We start from the raw sequence: 18,217 nt of genomic DNA on the forward strand, positions 1-18,217 counted from the left end.
CTCCCTCTCCCACAGCAGTGCTAACAATTCTACATAGTGGTGCTAAGTATATTCTACTCATTTACACTAATATTAATCCGAATATCTACACTGATTTTTGTAGTTACTCTGGAATTACACCAGTGTAGAGGAGAACAGAATTTGTCTCTAATTTTGGTTTAGACATAATTTTAAATAGAACTAGGGAGCAAAATGGTTGACTAAGAAGGTAACATTTTTGCAAAGTCGTTTTTCAAAATACATCTACACTTTATGTAGTAGACTGGCAAATATAGATCTTAATAGTCCTGCAGAAAGAACTTAATGGACAAAAGTGCACAACAATATCCAGGATACCAAGGAATATGTTAAACAATGAAAGAAGGGAGTAAAGAATGGAAATGCTAAATATGTATTCACATTAAATTAATTGACTGTTCCTGAAAGACCCTAAGCATCTATAGCACTTGCTTTCTTCATTTCAATAGGGTAGCATGCATGGACTAAACCTTCAACTGATGCAAGTCAATGGAGGTACATTGACTTTAGTAGGGCTATGCTGATTTATATCAGCTGAAAATCTTGCCCTTGACCTACAAAATTGTTTAGGCTAATGAACATTTAAAGTACTGTCTCCAAAAGGCCAGTACTTATTAAAATATAAAGTATAGCATCTTCAGTTAAAGGTTTTAGAATTAAAGATTTTCTGCAAACATGGGATTCTCATAGCATCCATTTGGCAGGGAACAGTGTAGCATTATCTTGCAAAAAAGAGTTTGTTATAACCTGTATTTTCATTCTTTGATAATCCAAATCAGAATTTTTCAGAAAGTTGAGATTTTGCATGCTTGGTCCCTATCCAAAGATATATATAATATATATTAAAAGGAGAAAATATTTCAGTTGCCTTTGAATTAAGTGAGTCTCTGAAAAAATGTCTTTTTCCAATGTTAAAAAAAAAATTATGGCACCATAGATGAATTACAATAAACCTGAATGTACCAATGTGCAATATAATCAATGATTTTTTGGATGAGGAACTTCAAAACATTTAAGGAAATGCGATAGTTAAGTATTCAACTATAATATTTCATTGACATCATTGCTTTTTTAATATGATCAAGAGTGAGAGCAGTATAAGCATCCACACATTTACCACGCTTGACTACACCAACATTTTATCACAAAAGGTCACATTGAAATAAAGTATCCTGGAGATCTACAGATTCATATTACTCAAGTGTTTTCTCAATTGTTTATATAGTAGATGGGCTATGTACATTCAAAACCATGGACACATAAACAAATGTGATGACCATGTACAGTATGTGCAAAATTGTCTTGGGATTAACACCCCCATTTAGCAGCTTGAACCACACCTAACTGCTTCAGTAGTCATACAGCACATGTTGTGTCATGTTGGTAGATACATATATCAAATATAAAACACAAACATTCAATTTATTCCAAGGATCTCAAAATGTTTTACATATTTTTATGTAATTATTGAATTACACCCTTATGAAACCCTAGTCATGCAGTCTTTACTCAGTCAAAATTGCCACTGAAGTCTAAGGGAGTTTTGGCTGAGTACAGATTGCAGGTTGTATTATATCCATTTACACATGAGCATACTGAGGCACAGAGAATTTAAATGACGTGCACCTAGCAAGCCAGTAGGAAAGCTAGGGTACCAATTCAGCAAACCATCCCTATTGAGCAATGCTCCTAAATCTTGTACTTTAAGAGCATTATTAAATTCAATTCGAATTAATGGGATTTCATCATGTGCTTAAATACTTTTCTGAATAGGGATCTATTTAAACACATTGCAATGTTTTGCTGAAGTGAGGCCCAAGAATCTTGACTCAACTCATCTGGCAAAGCCAGAGATAATGCTGATAACAGGGAAAGGGAACAAGAATTTAACATAAAACTAAAAATGAAGCTAAAAAACAAAACCACACACAACACAATGATAGTAACAGTTGAGGCCATTCACATTTTCTGGATAATCTGGTATTTAGCATGTATAACATGTACACAAGTACACTGACAGATTTTCATCAGATTTGTTTTCTGTTTCCCTGTTCCAGTCACCACTCACTTTCCATCATATTTTCATACTCCGTTATTTCATTTATAACTGAAGTGGCAAGCAATGGACGCTTACTAATGGCTTACTAATGCACTAACCATGCTGCTGCAAGATAATTTTTTTTAAAGAAAAAAAACTCAGCAGATTTGGAACCCTCTAGCATAGCTCCCATTCAAATTGGTTTCATCCTGTCAGATTCTAGGAAGGTTATAATCAAAGATAGATGTAAATGTGAATGCATTAGGAAAGAGTACAATTCGTATGAGCTCACAGGTTGGTACACTCAACTGCCAATCACAATATCAAGGTTTGACTCCCAAAATGGATCTCTCAGTTCATGAGCAGGGCAGGGTGTCTGGCGTGCTGTGGAAACCACTGTGCCATTTCCTGAGTGTGGATGAATGACACCCACTTGTCATTAAAGACTGGCATTAACAGAGTGCTGAAGGTAATTCAGTTCAGCTATTCTGCATGGAGAATAGTTGTGGAAGTGAAGCCTGGGTGCAGAAAGGTGAGTTTATATAAAGGGATTATAAAGGCTTTGGAAAGGTCCAGGCTTCAGATGTCAAGTTTTCACCTCATCAGCAGGGTTGGGTGGAGCACAGAGCATATTGCTATATGGTGGAGATATGGCATTCAGGAAAATCCGGTTATTGCCAAAAATAGAGAAAATGAAAAAACATTTGAAATAGACCTGCCTCATGTTTCATCAATGGCCACCATCACAAAAGCGTACAGAAAATTGGGCTACATAGTTACAAGCTTTTTTTTTAAATACTCCTTTCTTGTCTTTTAAAGCTTCACATGCCCTTGGTCAAGAAATTGATTATTTTTCTAGTATTGCTATAGAGAGAGTCTAAAATTTCTTTAAAAAATGGATTCTAATACCTTTCTGCCATTATGACATCAGTCATGAAGTGTTGTTAGCACCTATGATAGCACAACCTACATTTTCAGTTTCAGAAACTTCATTTGGTGGTGGTATTTGAAAATAGCAATCTTCACCTTCAAGCCAAGGTATAAACACATTTCACTGTATTTTAAGATGCTTGGATAAATTCACAAGTGAAAGTTTACAGTAGGCTGGCAAACTGTATCAGGGCATTTTAGCATTCAGTAATCAATTATCTTTTTCAAGGTTCTTGGCATCAGTTGATTCTTTGTCCCAGTGTCAATTTCAGTCTTTCAACATGTACCCAGAAAGAACATCCATTTTCCTTTAATGGTACATAGTATCTCAAATCCAAATGACTCTTTGAGAACAGTGAAACTTATTTTCAAAGATCCTCATTGGGATTTTTCCAACCAAGTCTTCTTCCATTTCTACTCATTTACTTTAAAAAGCAAAAGAAAAAGAAAAAGAAAAAGCGGCATCATTTATGTGTACACCTGGTTGATATCACCGTGAACAAAAATGTTAGGTGTCAAGAGATACTCACTCATGCCTTTTCTGCAGTTGTAAATTGAAGTAAAAAAGCAATCTAATTAATTGAATTTCCCTAAGTCTACGAAGGGAGAATAGACACTTCTATATATTTATGGAGCACATTAAATTAAAAAAAAAATCAAATCTTAGTTCTATATCTACAAAACATTTGTTTAATCACATAAGCAAAACTTGTAGCTAACAGAGATCAAAGCTTTGGAACAGATGGATATTTGTTTTAATTCTTTATCTGATCTGCTGTTTGGGGTAAATTGTACTAGAGCATTTCTCCTAGAGCATTTCAGTCATTTTACATATATATGTGTATACACCACACACACAGATATATATGTAATTGTGTGATGGGAAATTTACTATGTTAATATAGTGAACACACAGACTATTGAAAAATGTTTTTTGACAGTCTGACCTGTCAATGTATATAAAATATATTTTGTATGTAGAGATCATTGGCCAGATTTAGGCAGCTAAATAAGTGGCCAGATTATGAAAAATGTTCCACACCCAGGAATTCACTTTGAAAACAATATGAGATGATGTGTGTGGAGCAATTTTGAAAATCTGGCTGTGTTAATTTTAATATACTCTTTTAGTTATTTGTTTTTGAACATTCCATTGAAAGTAAGATGTCACTGGTTTAACTTTACTACTACTGCCATTTTGCACTAATATGCAACTTTTCATACACAAAGCACAAACATTATCTAATCAATCCTTCAACAAGATGTTACAGTTGATCTTTTTAGATTTTTTTTTTTAAAGCATTTAACTACAGCAATAGCCCATCATCTGAATGACTGAACCATTTTTGGAAAATGTACCCAATTCATAAGCTGGCTAGAAAATAACGAATCACATAGGTCTTCTTGACATCTTCATTTTCCAAATGTGAACTGCAGATCTATGCAGTGAGATGCATAGCTAATAGTTAACAACTTGGAGACATTAAGAGCCAAATCCAATTCTCCTTATTCACATGAGAAACCCACTGAAAATCAAAATCAGCTGGACCTAAATGGTATTAGTTATATATTTAGGCTAAGATTTTCAAAGGCACTTGAGAGTTAGGCATTCAACTTCAATGAGAATTGAGTAACTAACTCTCAGACTCCTTTGAAAATCCTAGCCACAGGATCTGATCCAAAACCTGCTGAAGTCAATGGAAAACTCCCATTAGCCTCACTGGGCTTTGGAACAGGCTCTTCAGACCAGAGCATTCTGAGAATAGTAAGAGATCTGTCTCTCTCACTCACCCCTCCATCTTTGAAACTACATCTCTTTTGGTAAGAAGAGCCTAACAAGGAGCCAATTCCTGTGCAAAATATTCTTTAAAAACTAGAAATCTCAGTTTACAATTTTTCTCAAAAGCACATAATAAACCAGTCTCTTTCACTAAACCCAAATATTTTCCAGCACTTCCTATTGACTGAAATGAGGTCTGTGCTAACAGGCTTTGAAAGGAAATAGGAAAATCTGGGCTACATGTCTCACTGATGGGCTGGAATCTCAGCCACACAGGAAAAATGAATGGTTTTGTCCTACATTTTTAAGAGAAAGAATTAAAGAGATAATGTGCTGCTTCCTATTTTAGGTCAATATCTTCACCCAGGGAGAACCCCAAAACCTTGTCATCCTTTGGTGTACAGCAATTATACCAGTGGGAGGAATGGACCATTCCCTATAACCCTGGGTGCTCAACTAAAATAAAAACAAAACACTTTTCTTTTATATCCCAATGCAAGTAAACTGAGAAGAGAGTAAAAGCAGCAAAGAGTCCTGTGGCACCTTATAGACTAACAGACGTATTGGAGCATGAGCTTTCGTGGGTGAATACCCACTTTGCCGGATGCATGCATGAAGCTGATGCTCCAATACGTCTGTTAGTCTATAAGGTGCCAAAGGACTCTTTGCTGCTTTTACAGATCCAGACTAACACAGCTACCCATCTGATACTTGAGAAAAGAGTTTTAGCAGTTGTTCTTCCAGTGTTGCCAGTGGAGCTCTACCCATTTGCAGTAGATTATAACTCAAATATACTACAGATGAAATTTTGGCATGCTATATATTCCCTCTGGGTGTAATACTATAGTCACCAAATTTCTTCAAAATTGATTCAGTCATTTATTTGAATGAGGAAAAGAAATTAAATAGTGAAGCAATGTAGAACGTCTGTTTATTTCTGCAATTTTGCAATGATCAATTGGGAAAAAAGAAGAGCTAGTGTTAAAAATATATTTCTATTTGCCATACTGTCTTCAATTAGACAGCTTTTTTGTTATTGTACAAATTTAACTCTTTACACACAGAGCTGGGATTTTCAGTTCAGTGCAAGGGATTCAGAGCCATAAATCTTCTTCAGATTTTAATGGAATGTATGGGACTAAAGCCCCTGCACTGTTTCAAAGTTTCAACTAAGGGTCCTTGTAATAGGGACCAGACTCACCACCACTGGCACCTCCTGCTTGTTGCTCCGGGAATTAGCTCTTATCAGCTGTGGAGCACCCTCTGCGCGTGGTGTCTCACCCATTGTCTGATCTGCTGATTTGGGAACTACCTTGCTTCCCGCTCGGTGGTGTCCGCTTCAAGACACTGCCCGCCGGCAGCACCCACTACTCCATTCTCACCCCCTTCCAGGGAGGGGAAGGGGTTAATGGTAGTCCTTCAGCTTGCACCTGCCTCAGTGGCCAACCACAACCCCAAAATCTAGCCCCTCACTCAGGGCAAGTTGCAGTCTGTTTTGGCCACACTCCTCCATGGCCAGGTGCAGTGCAAGGGAGGGGGAGGACCCAGGCCCACCTACTACTCTAGGTCCCAACCAAGGGACCATCTAGCAGCAGCCTCTCTCTGCCCTTCTTCTCTCCCCTCTTGTCCACCTATCTTCCCTGGGCCACCTCCCTTTTGGCCCCATGCACCTTCTCAATCCTTTTTTGCATGGGCCACAGCCTGGCAGGTAACTGGGGCCTGAGCTCTCCTCTACTCCCCCCAAGTCTGCCCTCCTCCCTTGTTAGTCAAGAAGAGACTACCCTCCCCTTTGCTAGGCAGCCTTTATATAGGGCCCAGCCAGGCCCTGGTTGGCTGCCTCTTTCTTTGACCTGATTGGCTGTCCACAGGCCTTTGCTGATTGACTGCTGGTCTGCACAGCCTCTCTGGCCTGCACAGCCTCTCTGGCCTGTTCCAGCCCTTTTTCTCATAGAGTGGGGCAGCCGCCCCACTACAGTCCTATTTTAAATACTACTCAGCCAAAACTCTCCAACCCTTCACTGCAAAAGTAAGGATTGCAGAATTAGGCCATAAATGTACAGGTGATTATATCAATCAATAGCAGGAAAAATGTGAAATGTAATGCATTTGGAAACTATATCTTGCCATGAAATAAAATGTGAATGGTTCCATACCAGCCATTGATATAATATCTCTGGTTAGTGCTCACTGTGAACCAGTGTGTGTCTCCATTTAACAATTCCTTGAATTTCTTTAGATAGTTTATGCACTGTGGCCAACCTTGAACCAAAATGAGATGAATTGAAATGGAAACATGGAGAAACAAAGCCAACAATGCAACAATGAATGCTGATCTTTACAAATTTTCTGTATCTAGATATCTTTTGGCTATTTCATGCAGATAGTAATAAATGGGAGAGCCCCTTGGCTAAACTAAATAGACTTTCTCAAACAAAAGTCCTAATTCTGTTGGGTTTAGGTCAAGCATTGATGCACTTAAGCTATAATAATTTCTTCTTCAACATTTTTACAGCACCTTAACACCTTGAAAGTCATTGCCAGCATCAGCTATGAATAGCATTGTCCTGAAATCCTTTATATTCTGTTGCAGAAACAAACAAATAATGCAATATATAGTGGGGGATATGTATTGTGTGAAGAATATTACAGAATGTGAGACTTGAAAAAGTAGCTATACAGAAAGATAGGAGTTGATCCAGGGACTACTGTCAGCAATAGAGATTTTAATTTCAGTGGGAGCAGGATCATGTTCCATGATGAAGTGCAAAAATACCCTTGGTGATCACATGAGAAAAGAGCATGAGCAAAAATTGTCTTACATACAAGGTGTGACTGTGACATAATATTGCACAATATGTCCCTTGCATCTGCCTCCCCTCTAATTTAAAACTAAGGGGTCATTTAATCCTTATACTAAATATGGGTAACCCTAGAGAAAGCCCATGGTCATTAAGTGTGGTTGGCATACACATGCAATATTACAGGAGGTTGGAGCTATTGAGATATGTAAAAAGCATGGTAGACAACTTCTACAGCAGATGTGATTGGGTCACACTCTCTGAAAGTGTATTGAAATCTCATCAACTCTGGTGTGTCCAATTTCCCCTCTTGGCTTCTCCACACAAGCAGCGCACACCCGCTGGTCTGCCCCAGTCTACTGATGTAGGAGGGGAAAGTTAATTATTTTAGATTTAAAGTGATGCTAACCTTTGTGATTACCCACAAAATAGATGGGCCACCGTGGGTTGTGGTAATTTTTTAAATCTCTAATAAACTTCAGGTCTGAGGAGTTTTCTTTGCCTTCAGATGTCAGTTCTGATGAAAAGTACTTCAGGACTTCTGGTGGCCAGCAATGCATTCATGCCCTACCAAAACCCCTGTAGTGTCCAGAAAACCTGCAGCCACTGCTATGAGACTACCATGCTCCAAGACTGGAAACCTCATTGACTTAAAAAAGGACCAAAAAGGTAGCTTTTTAGGTGACCCCATTTCCCAGGCGTGCAGCAGGTTGATCTAAGAAGATGGTAATGGTAGTCATTGAGCAGGGCACTCATCAGCCTTAGGACTTCTCCACACAGTTTACTGTACCGATGCTAAACACAGTGTTCAGTGAGGTCCTCGGCAGGACCACGGAGAGCTCCCAGTGCTTTGGCACTGAATAGACAGCTCCTACCACCTATTGAGACAGGTCCCCTGTAAGCCCTCTCCTGCATCACACAGCGACTGTACCTTACTCCTAAGCAAACCCATTCCATTCATAAAATCTAAAGATGAGCCCCACACTCCGTTCTGGGAGCAGGGGAATGTATATATAGACTCAGGCGCGCAGTCTTTCCTGGGGTATTATTGTGCCTTATTGGTCGCCTGATTTTGTTATTATTTTGCTGGGCTGTAAGAGATGCATCCTAAAACAGTGACATTGAAGAGAGTGGGGTGGGGCTTGGTAGGCAGGAGATATTTGTTATAATTGATATAAAATAATCTCATCTCAGCAGTGTTTATGGGAAATGGCACAGTCTGGAAACAGAACGGGATCCAGATCTCCCCCCCCCCCATTTATCTACACACACACACACACACACACACTAGAGTTTCCATACACGGCGACTCCCCCACCCCCAGAAACAGCCCTTAAATATGTTTCCCTCCAGTCGTCAACAGCAAAGACCACTCTAGACAAACATGTCACCTACCATTAAATGTGCATAAAGGGCTGTAACACCCCCCCACACACCCCAAGGCTTTAAACTGATTTCCTACGGGCTTCATCTACAATGCCTATTACTTTGGTTTAATTGGCAACGCAATGCATTTCTTTGTACGTATCTGTATCTACATCTACCTATGCCTGTATACATATATATGGACACACAAACACATTATGCTGCCTCCTCGATATTTCCTAGCTCGCCTTCATTCATATTTATGCAGCTATTAAATATTTGATCAAAGGTGAAATGCTAACGCAGATCGGTTGTATTTTTAATGTAAGCGCCTTAAAATAGGGTGTTTTGTAAATTGCAAGTGTCAAAAGATTCCAAGTGTAATCTCCCAGCCCCCAACCGTACACCCTGCCCCCGAAAATAATAATAATGCTGCAGATTGTAGAAGGATTTGAGTCTGCAGCCAGAGAGAAAGGGATTAGGGCGAGAGCACTGGAAGTTAAATTGTGCTGCATATAAAAAAAATGGGCGGATTGGTCTCTAGATGAGAGCTTGGTACCACCTTCCTTTCTAAAATAAAATCTCTCTGGCATGAAGTCACAGCCTATTTCACATCCGGTTTACCCTGGGACGTATTACTACTGTCTTGGTAAAGAGAAAGCTTTTGTTGTGTAGCTGCGGTCTGAATATTGGGAAAAGAAATTTGGGTGTTAAATCTCTAACACCGAAGCACCGGCAGAATCCATGATGGCTGAGACCGAATGACTGAGAAGCAGAACCGGGGAAAGCAACACAACCTCAGCCGCTCTAAAGGCTCCTTACCTTCAAGCAGCCCTGATTTCTTGAGCGATTTTCTCTGGCAGACTTTTTCAGTAATTCTGCGAACCTGTGCCCGGAGGGGCTCTAGGTAAGAGCTGCTTATTTATCGCTAACAGACCTTTGATCGCTCGGGTTTTTCTAGAATCATATCTATGTATATAGATGACCAATTTTTTCCCCATAGCAGGTGCATTTCAATCCTTTCCCCCCCATCTCCGCCCCCCCCCCCAGGTTGAGAATCCGCAGCGATCGGTGGGCATTTTTACATGAATAGATCTGAAAATAGTCCCTTAAAAATATTTTTCGGGGGTTGGGGGGTGACTTTCTCAGGGAGAGGTGGGGAAAATACAAAAGTTGAAATGCAGGAAGGAAAACACGTCTAGATCTGAGCCTCAGAACAAGGCAAATCTCTCAGCATGGATCAAGAAAGGCATTAAAATGCATCTTTTCCAATGGACGCTACTAAAATGATCAGAGATGTGTGAGTCTTTCTCCCATTTTGAATAGGAAAACCGAAGAATATTTAAAATAATGTCTGGGGTGGGGGTGGGCAGGTGAGGTTGGGGGAACTGGAATCGCCTAATGCTCCTTTTATCTGTATGTTTGCATTTGCTTTTTTAGGCTGATAGAAACTTTACTTCTCCAGCAATTATAATGTCTCTATGGTTTTATTTAAGGGGGGTGGTTGGGAGAGCCCATCTGATCAAGGAAGATAGTTGAGATTGATTCATTTTTGTTACACTGAGGAACCTTTTGCAAAAACAAAAGTTAACAGTAATAGGAGATAGTGGTTTTGAGACTACAGATGTTACCTTTATCATTATAGGGGACATGATAATAGTGCAATTTAAAATGATGATCTCTATGGTTGTTTTCCTGTTACATCCAACTCACCTGTATCACATCCACCTAGATTAGCTCAAACCCACTGAATTTTTACCTTTTGATCATTTCATTATAAACACATTAATTGTATTTCATTGCTCATCTGATGCTCTGTAATGGTATTTTATTGATTTAAATTGTCCCTGAGAGTGTGCAATGAATTGGGGTAGATTTATTTAAAGATACAACAACAGGAAAATGTAGAGTGCTTCATTTTCTCAGACATTTTAATTATTCCAATTTATTCCTCATTTTGACTCTTAGGGGAAAATAGAGGTTTTAGATTTTTGCTTTTTTAAAATTCATGAACGCTGGAAAGTTACTGGATTCCAGCACACAAAAATATAGAGAGAGACCTGCAGCAGCATCTAGCCAGCCATTTGAATGTTGAACGTTGATTCCACCAATACCAGCGAAGTTTGTTTTCAGGCTTACTGGAAAAAAAATATGTAGGGTCTGCTCACTTTTTACTTTAATTACAATCTGTTTGGATTAAATCCTGGGATAATAAATAAATAAATCAGGAGCCATTTGGAGAGGCAGGAAAAAAGACTGTTTACGCAAAAACATTTCCTAGCGTCAGCCAGTGAGAATGGCTAGAGATTTAGAAGACAGTATGTCGGCAATCAGCACATGGTTTGATTAATAAAGTGTGTCCTTTAGCCTGACAGAAGTATTAGTGCATACTTAGCAGCAGATTGCACAATGAGACTCCAAACATTACACTAGTTACACAATGATGCTTCAATAAACAAGAGACTGGAAACAGGAATGTCTCTGAAGAAAGTTGTTTCCATAATATCCAGGTAAAGCACTTATAACCAGGGACACTCTGCTCCACTCAGTCACTAGCAGAGATCCTAAATGGCACATCTGCACTCAAGTAGGTAAAAAGAAAAAAAGAGCAAGAAACAAGCAATTGTATTTGGTTATTTGCAATATCATGAAAAACCTCAACATTAACACAAGAGAATACTGAACAGTGGCTTTTAAACTTCTTCTGGGGCTAAGCACTATTCAGTAATCCATATTGGGTTTTTTTTAAAGCTGAAAAGTAATATAAACAAGATTAAAAACTGATTGCGATGTGTGTGTAAATAAACAGTAATATTTCCAAGTCCAGAAAAAGAAGGCAAAAAAGATGAATGGATGGGACACCATTTTTGTTTTTACTCTGAATGACGTGCCATAGCACTGTGAGGTCATTGACTGGCATCAAATTATTTAGCTAAAGTTACTTGAGTCCCGTTGTGTTTTCCAAAAGGACTGTTTTAATGCAAGGGTTGTTGATTGTTATTTATTTTCCTTTCCAGCGTTCAGAGCTCACCATGAAGAGCATTCTAGCACTTTGTGACTGTCTTTGGGCCTGGACCCTGCTTTTGAATACACTGACTGGAAGAAGGTGGGGGGAAATATTTTAAACATTTTTGTTTGTTTGTTTTATTAAAAAAGCCATTTGGAACCTTTACTTTGTTATAAGGACATAAGAAACAACTATCACATGGACTGGGCTCTACTAAGTGTATTGGGGAAAGTTAATCCTTGTTCAAATCCCAGCTAAATCTAAATAATGAAGAGTGAAAGTAAACTACAATTTGTTTCCTTAACATCTTTATGCTAAAATTAAGAAATTCTTCAGCAGAAACTATTTGAACCATATTAAAGCTAAATTATGAATTAAATACATAGAAATAATATGTTGTCTCTTCTACTCAAAGGTAAAGAGTATGAGAGTTTATTCTATATTTCAGTTGTGACTGTGAATCAAATAGAAAGGAAAGTATATTGAAGGCATTTTATTTCAGTATTCTGGGCCAAATCCTGTGTTCACTGGAATCAGTGTCAAAACTCCCATTGGATTCTGGATTGGGTCCTAATTTGTTAAAAAAAAAGTGTTGGTTCCTGCAAATCCTTACTCATGAAACTAGCCCTTGCTAAGTGGCAAAGAAGGCTTACATGCCTAAGAATTTGCAGGATCAGGCCCCATCACGGAACCTTGGGTTTGAAAGTCCAGGCTGTTTAATCCATATGTTAAAAAAAACTTTGTGTAGAGTTAGCATTAGTACTAGTACCATTCATGATCATACAATTATCTTATTTGATTATTAAACCTATGGGCTAAACTTGAGTATACTTGAAAAGGAAAGCACAATCCAAACTTCACTGGAGGGGGGAACTCAAAGATATATTTTATTGTATTTTAAAACATTAAAATCCTATTATCCGACCTAATGAATAACCATCATTAAAGGTATATTTTTCCCACTGTCAATGATAAGCCTTAGAAAATATTTTGTACACAGATTTCTATAATGTCTTCTTTTACGTCTTTTATTCAGCAGCTCTAGAGAAATTTATCTCATGACCAACCAGAAAAGCTTAGATAGATACAAGAGGATAAAAAAGTATATTTTGCATGAGTGTTTCTTCTGAAAAATAGAGATGTAAACAGTGTACGTATACAGTTTAATATATGTGTTGAACAAACAAGAAATATTGTAAAAAAAACAACCTTGTTTAAAAATTTGTCTAAAAGGTGAGAATTTAAAGTATTCTTTGGGTATTTCATTTTGTTTTTTCATTTGCTGGAGTATTTTGTGAAATTATGTTTAACTGGAAATATATTAATTGTGTATATTCTAAAGTAAGAATTAAAATTCATTTGACTGCTTTTGAAAAATTATATGAAGTGTCACTATTATAATGACCTGTAGATGGAGTTAGTGTACAATGTTTTATTGTGCAGTGGTTTAATATGAAACCACAGTCACATACAGTAACTCTAATATTTTTCTTCGAAATATACACACCCCACATTAAATATATCTGTTTATGAAGTCATTTTATCCAAAGCAACTTCACTTGCCTTTAATTCTAGATTTTGGTTAATTCCTTGGCAAGTATAGTATTCTAATTAAATACATTTTCTCTTATGTGGAAAGGTTACAGGCTTTCAATCAGATGGTTCTGTTCACAGAAAATAAAAATCAATGTTGGAGCTATTTTACGAAGAATGGTTTCCTGATTTTAGATAATCTACAGTGGAAAAAATCACTGTTACTTGGAATTTATAATGTATTATCTGTTACACTTGTGCAAACTGCTCATGTTATATGGATATGTCAGTTAATTAAAACCAAAACACCACCCAATCCATTTGCTTTTGGAAAAATAATGTGAAGAACAGATAAATGTACTTAAAATTCCACACCCAGAAACACAATTAATGACATAATTATGTTTTATCACATCCTCGCAGATTACATTGCCATTTGTCCATCACTCTTTCCCCTCCTTTACCCCAGGGATACATATTTATTTATTCTCATCAGCCTTACAAAAGTGAACTTTCTTCTACCTTAATCATGATGACCTTGTGCTCTCCTTGAGATATGTATGCACAGCAGTTTGTTTACTGACAATGAATGTTTATATAGAATTTAATCCAGAGAAGAGTCCTGTACCACAGCTCTATGTAATGCATTTGGGAATAGATCCTTTAAAATATAATGCATATGGGGGAAAAGTGTAATACACCAGTATAATTTGTTAATTAACATATAAGTAACATCTGAAAAGAAGTCTGAAAATATTTACATCTATCACTTATCATTTAAATTATCAGTTTAAAAAGGAACCCCATCATACTAGAAATATTTTATGTTTATGGTAGCTGAAAGGAAACGTGTTAGAATCTATTAATAATGTTTCATTGGGAAAGGTATTTGTCATTTTATTCTATTAATTAAAATCAGAACTGTAGATATCTTTGTTTACACATTCCTAGTAATAAAAGGAATTATATGGCCTTCCAAACAACACATGAAATAAAATGGTGGTTAAAACCCTGTGAATATAGTTTTGTTAGTTGAATCTGTAGTTTCCTTTATTCAAAACCTCTTTGGAAATTAACATAACAGTGATTTTTCTGTCCCATGGAACAGGTCATGCAAACAGATTCTCCATCTCTCCCCCCCTCCCATTTTTATGCATGTGGGATCTACAAACAAGACTAAATTGATGAGGTTAAAGGAAATAATAGCATTTTTTTATAATTTGATCTTTTACATAACCATTACTTCCTTATAAAACAATCCAGGCTGGTTAGAACAACTAGGGCTGGCAGAATGCTGACCCCCTTTATTAATGTCCATATAGGAAACATGCTGAACAAGACTGTAATAGTTCTCAGCAAGATGATATCAGCCTACAAAAGGTGTTCTGCATCTGCGTCATATGGGTTACCTGATTCAGTAATAATGTATGTGACAAAATTGTGTACTGGAAAGCAATTTGGGTTCAAGGGCCAAATCCCTCTGGCTGGACACATACTTAATGTAAGTTTCCCATGTTAATGGATGGAGTAAGGATTACAAGATTTGGCTTCAAGGCAACCATAATAGATGATTAAGGAGAATTAGCCATGGCCTGTATTTGGCAAGGACTTCAGGTAGTTAAGAGACTGATTCTGATCTTATTTACACTTGTTTAACACCACAGTAACTCCATTGACTACCATAGACTTCATCCTGATGTACACCAGTTTAAGTGAGACTACAATAATCAAGTTCAAAGACTTTGATTCTGCCATCCTTATTCAGACAAAACTTTCCACTGACTTCAGTGGGACTTCTGTCAGAATTAGGACTGCAGCACTAGGAACCTGGGAAGGAAGGTTTACAGAAAAAAGGTTTCCTTGTCGACACATAGCTTGATTATGCACTTGCATGGAATAATTGTAGTTATTCTTCTTATATAAATCTGCTAATGGAAAAAGAAAAGCAAAATTGTACCAGCATAAGAAAGTGATAAATATGTATGTCTGTTAACAACGATTTCATCATATTAGTAAATGTTTTGTTCTGGCTCTGATCCAGTAATAAGCGCCGCACAGATGTCGGTTGGGCTGCACGCATGTTTATGAAGGACGCATCTCTGTATTTTTTATTTTCTCTTTATTTTAGCAAATATTATCAGATTTGAAATTCCATTCAGTCTTTATTATGTATTTCTTTTAATCTGAGCCCTTGAGGAGGAGGGATAGCTCAGTGGTTTGAGCATTGGCCTGCTAAACCCAGGGTTGTGAGTTCAATCCTTGAGGGGGCCACTTGGGGATCTGGGGCAAAATCAGTACTTGGTCCTGCTAGTGAAGGCAGGGGGCTGGACTCGATGACCTTTCAAGGTCCCTTCCAGTTCTAGGAGATGGGATATCTCCATAGCGCTGTGCACATTATAAATCTCACACATAATCATTTGCTGATAAATACATATGTCATTGTGGAATATAAACTGAAACATTATAGCCATTAATAACAAAGTAAGCAATAAAGGACCCAAGTTTCACGTGCTTTCTATTTGTAGAAATGAACTGGAGTTGACATAAGCTTTTATTGCAAATGTGTTCTTTAAAAAGAAAATGTTTAAGAGAAAGGACCATGTAATGCCCTACAATCTGGTATTATGGAAGAGATTTTGTCTCCATAAATCAGTATAAGCAAGATTAAGCAGATTTTGGAATTATTGTTTTGTAGGGTTACTGGTAAATTGATGATTTATAATGTTAACTGCTCTCTGATTTCAGCTATGGACAAACTTCATTACAAGATGAAATTAAAGACAATACTACAGTGTTTACCAGAATACTGGATCGTCTGCTGGATGGTTATGATAACCGCCTGAGACCAGGATTGGGAGGTGTGTGATATTGTCATTTTGAAAGTTGCCCCTTAGAGCAAAATTAAGTTTAAAGTGATTGTTTTTACATTCATATTTGTTTTGCATGTTTATACAACAATTTTGTTATACAAGACATTTTAGTAACACATCCATCTGTATACACTCACACATACACACCTTTTAAATTATGACAAACTATGTGGTTCTCAGTTCAACAAAACATTCATTGAATTTTGCATGAATGAGAAACAAAAAAATTGGCCCAGGACTTGACTAATTTCAATGGGCTATAGATCAGGCCATAAAAGCCTGATCTCTTAAAACAAACAAACAAACAAACAAACTCCCATAGATTTCAGTCATAACAGAATATGACTCTTACGGCTAGATTCTGCCACCCATATTCATACAAATGTCTCAGTAAAGTTTATAGGGTTTTAGCTAGGTAAGGGTATCAAGATTTGGCCCACCAGTCTTTGTCTCTGTAGTCCCACAATGCCTATTACTTTTTCAGTTTAATGATCCAAATCTATAGAAAGGGAGAAGAGTTAAACTGCCATCCTTTCTTGTGTAACAGTGTTGTTAAGATTCTACATCAGGGGTCTGCAACGTTCGGCATGCGGCTTGCCAGGGTAAGCACCCTGGCGGGCCGGGCCAGTTTTATTTATCTGCTGACGCGGCAGGTTCGGCCGATCGCGGCCCCCACTGGCCGCGGTTCGCCGTCCCGGGCCAATGGGGGTGGTGAGAAGCCGCGGCCAGAACATCTCTCGCCTGCGCCACTTCTCGCCGCCCCCATTAGCCTGGGACGGCGAACCGCAGTCAGTGGGGGCCGCGATCGGCCGAACCTGCCACATCAGCAGGTAAATAAAACTGGCCCGGCCCGCCAGGGTGCTTACCCTGGCGAGCCACGTGCCGAACGTTGCCGACCCCTGTTCTACATGTTTCTTTAGCAGGAAATACACTGTACTTAGAATTCACAAACAGAATAGGAAATCTACATTCAAATTAATACTTGGTTCTGTTCTGCTGTAACACATTGATCCATCATTTGGTCTTATATGATGGCTTTTTAAGGAAAAGGTTCTACATGTACAGATATCGATTTGTTCTTTGCAATGATTTTGAACTGATGACCTTTGAGATGGCACAATTCGTTTTCCTTTCCACTCTCCAGGAAAAAAATAAAACTGAATATATCATTTAACTTGTTTTCCCTCATTCAATAGAGTTCCAAACAGAAGTATTTATTGTAAAGAACATTTTTCTATAAAAAGAATGAATAGATTATCCCCTAACCATGCAAAAAGAATCAGATATAAACAAGTATGTGCATTCAGTTTTTGTCTGTTAATTCTTCCATTTTACCACAGTCCTTGAACACTGGGTCAAATTCATGCCTGGCCTAACTTCATTGACTTCAGGGATGATTATCTTTAAACTTCAAGAACCACAGAAAGCAATGGATTGTTCTATATTAAGGATTTCAAATGTAATTTTGAAGCTAATAGGCAACAAAACAAGTAATCACTTTGTCCACTTGATGTACTAATATTTTGCCTGCTTTCATGTAAATCCTTGGATTAGTCTGGAAATAAATATTCCTTTATCCTTGACTAATACCAGTTTAGATTTCAGTCAACTGCTATAGTAAGTGCATATACCATAAAAGGCAATGAGAAAGGGAATATATTATAAAACCTGATATCATATGACCCCCCCCGCTCAATACAAATATTTATGCAAATTCTTACTTGATTTTTGCACCTACCATGAGTTACTTTAAAATTTTCTAGAAGTATGAACAGAAATTGATAAAGGGAAAGAAAAAGGAAATACACTCTTTTTCTTTGTTGAAATTGTTAATGGGATAAGATAATCTTATAATAATTTATTTAAAATGCAATTTGT

The 18,217-nt window shown here is 37.6% G+C and overlaps 1 protein-coding gene across 1 annotated transcript in view; it reads left to right on the forward strand.

Annotated features, from left to right (window-relative positions):
• The first annotated feature begins 9,533 nt into the window (after window positions 1–9,533).
• GABRA1 (gamma-aminobutyric acid type A receptor subunit alpha1) overlaps window positions 9,534–18,217 on the forward strand; it is a 54,429-nt gene continuing 45,745 nt past the window's right edge. Inside the window, exons 1-3 of the mRNA XM_054038586.1 lie at window positions 9,534–9,836; window positions 11,947–12,035; window positions 16,215–16,327. Coding sequence (XP_053894561.1) covers window positions 11,962–12,035; window positions 16,215–16,327 — 187 coding nt within the window. The 5' untranslated portion in view covers window positions 9,534–9,836; window positions 11,947–11,961. The remainder of the gene's footprint in view (window positions 9,837–11,946; window positions 12,036–16,214; window positions 16,328–18,217) is intronic.

The sequence above is a fragment of the Malaclemys terrapin genome, chromosome 8, assembly GCF_027887155.1.
Source record: "Malaclemys terrapin pileata isolate rMalTer1 chromosome 8, rMalTer1.hap1, whole genome shotgun sequence".
Lineage (NCBI taxonomy): Eukaryota > Metazoa > Chordata > Testudines > Emydidae > Malaclemys > Malaclemys terrapin.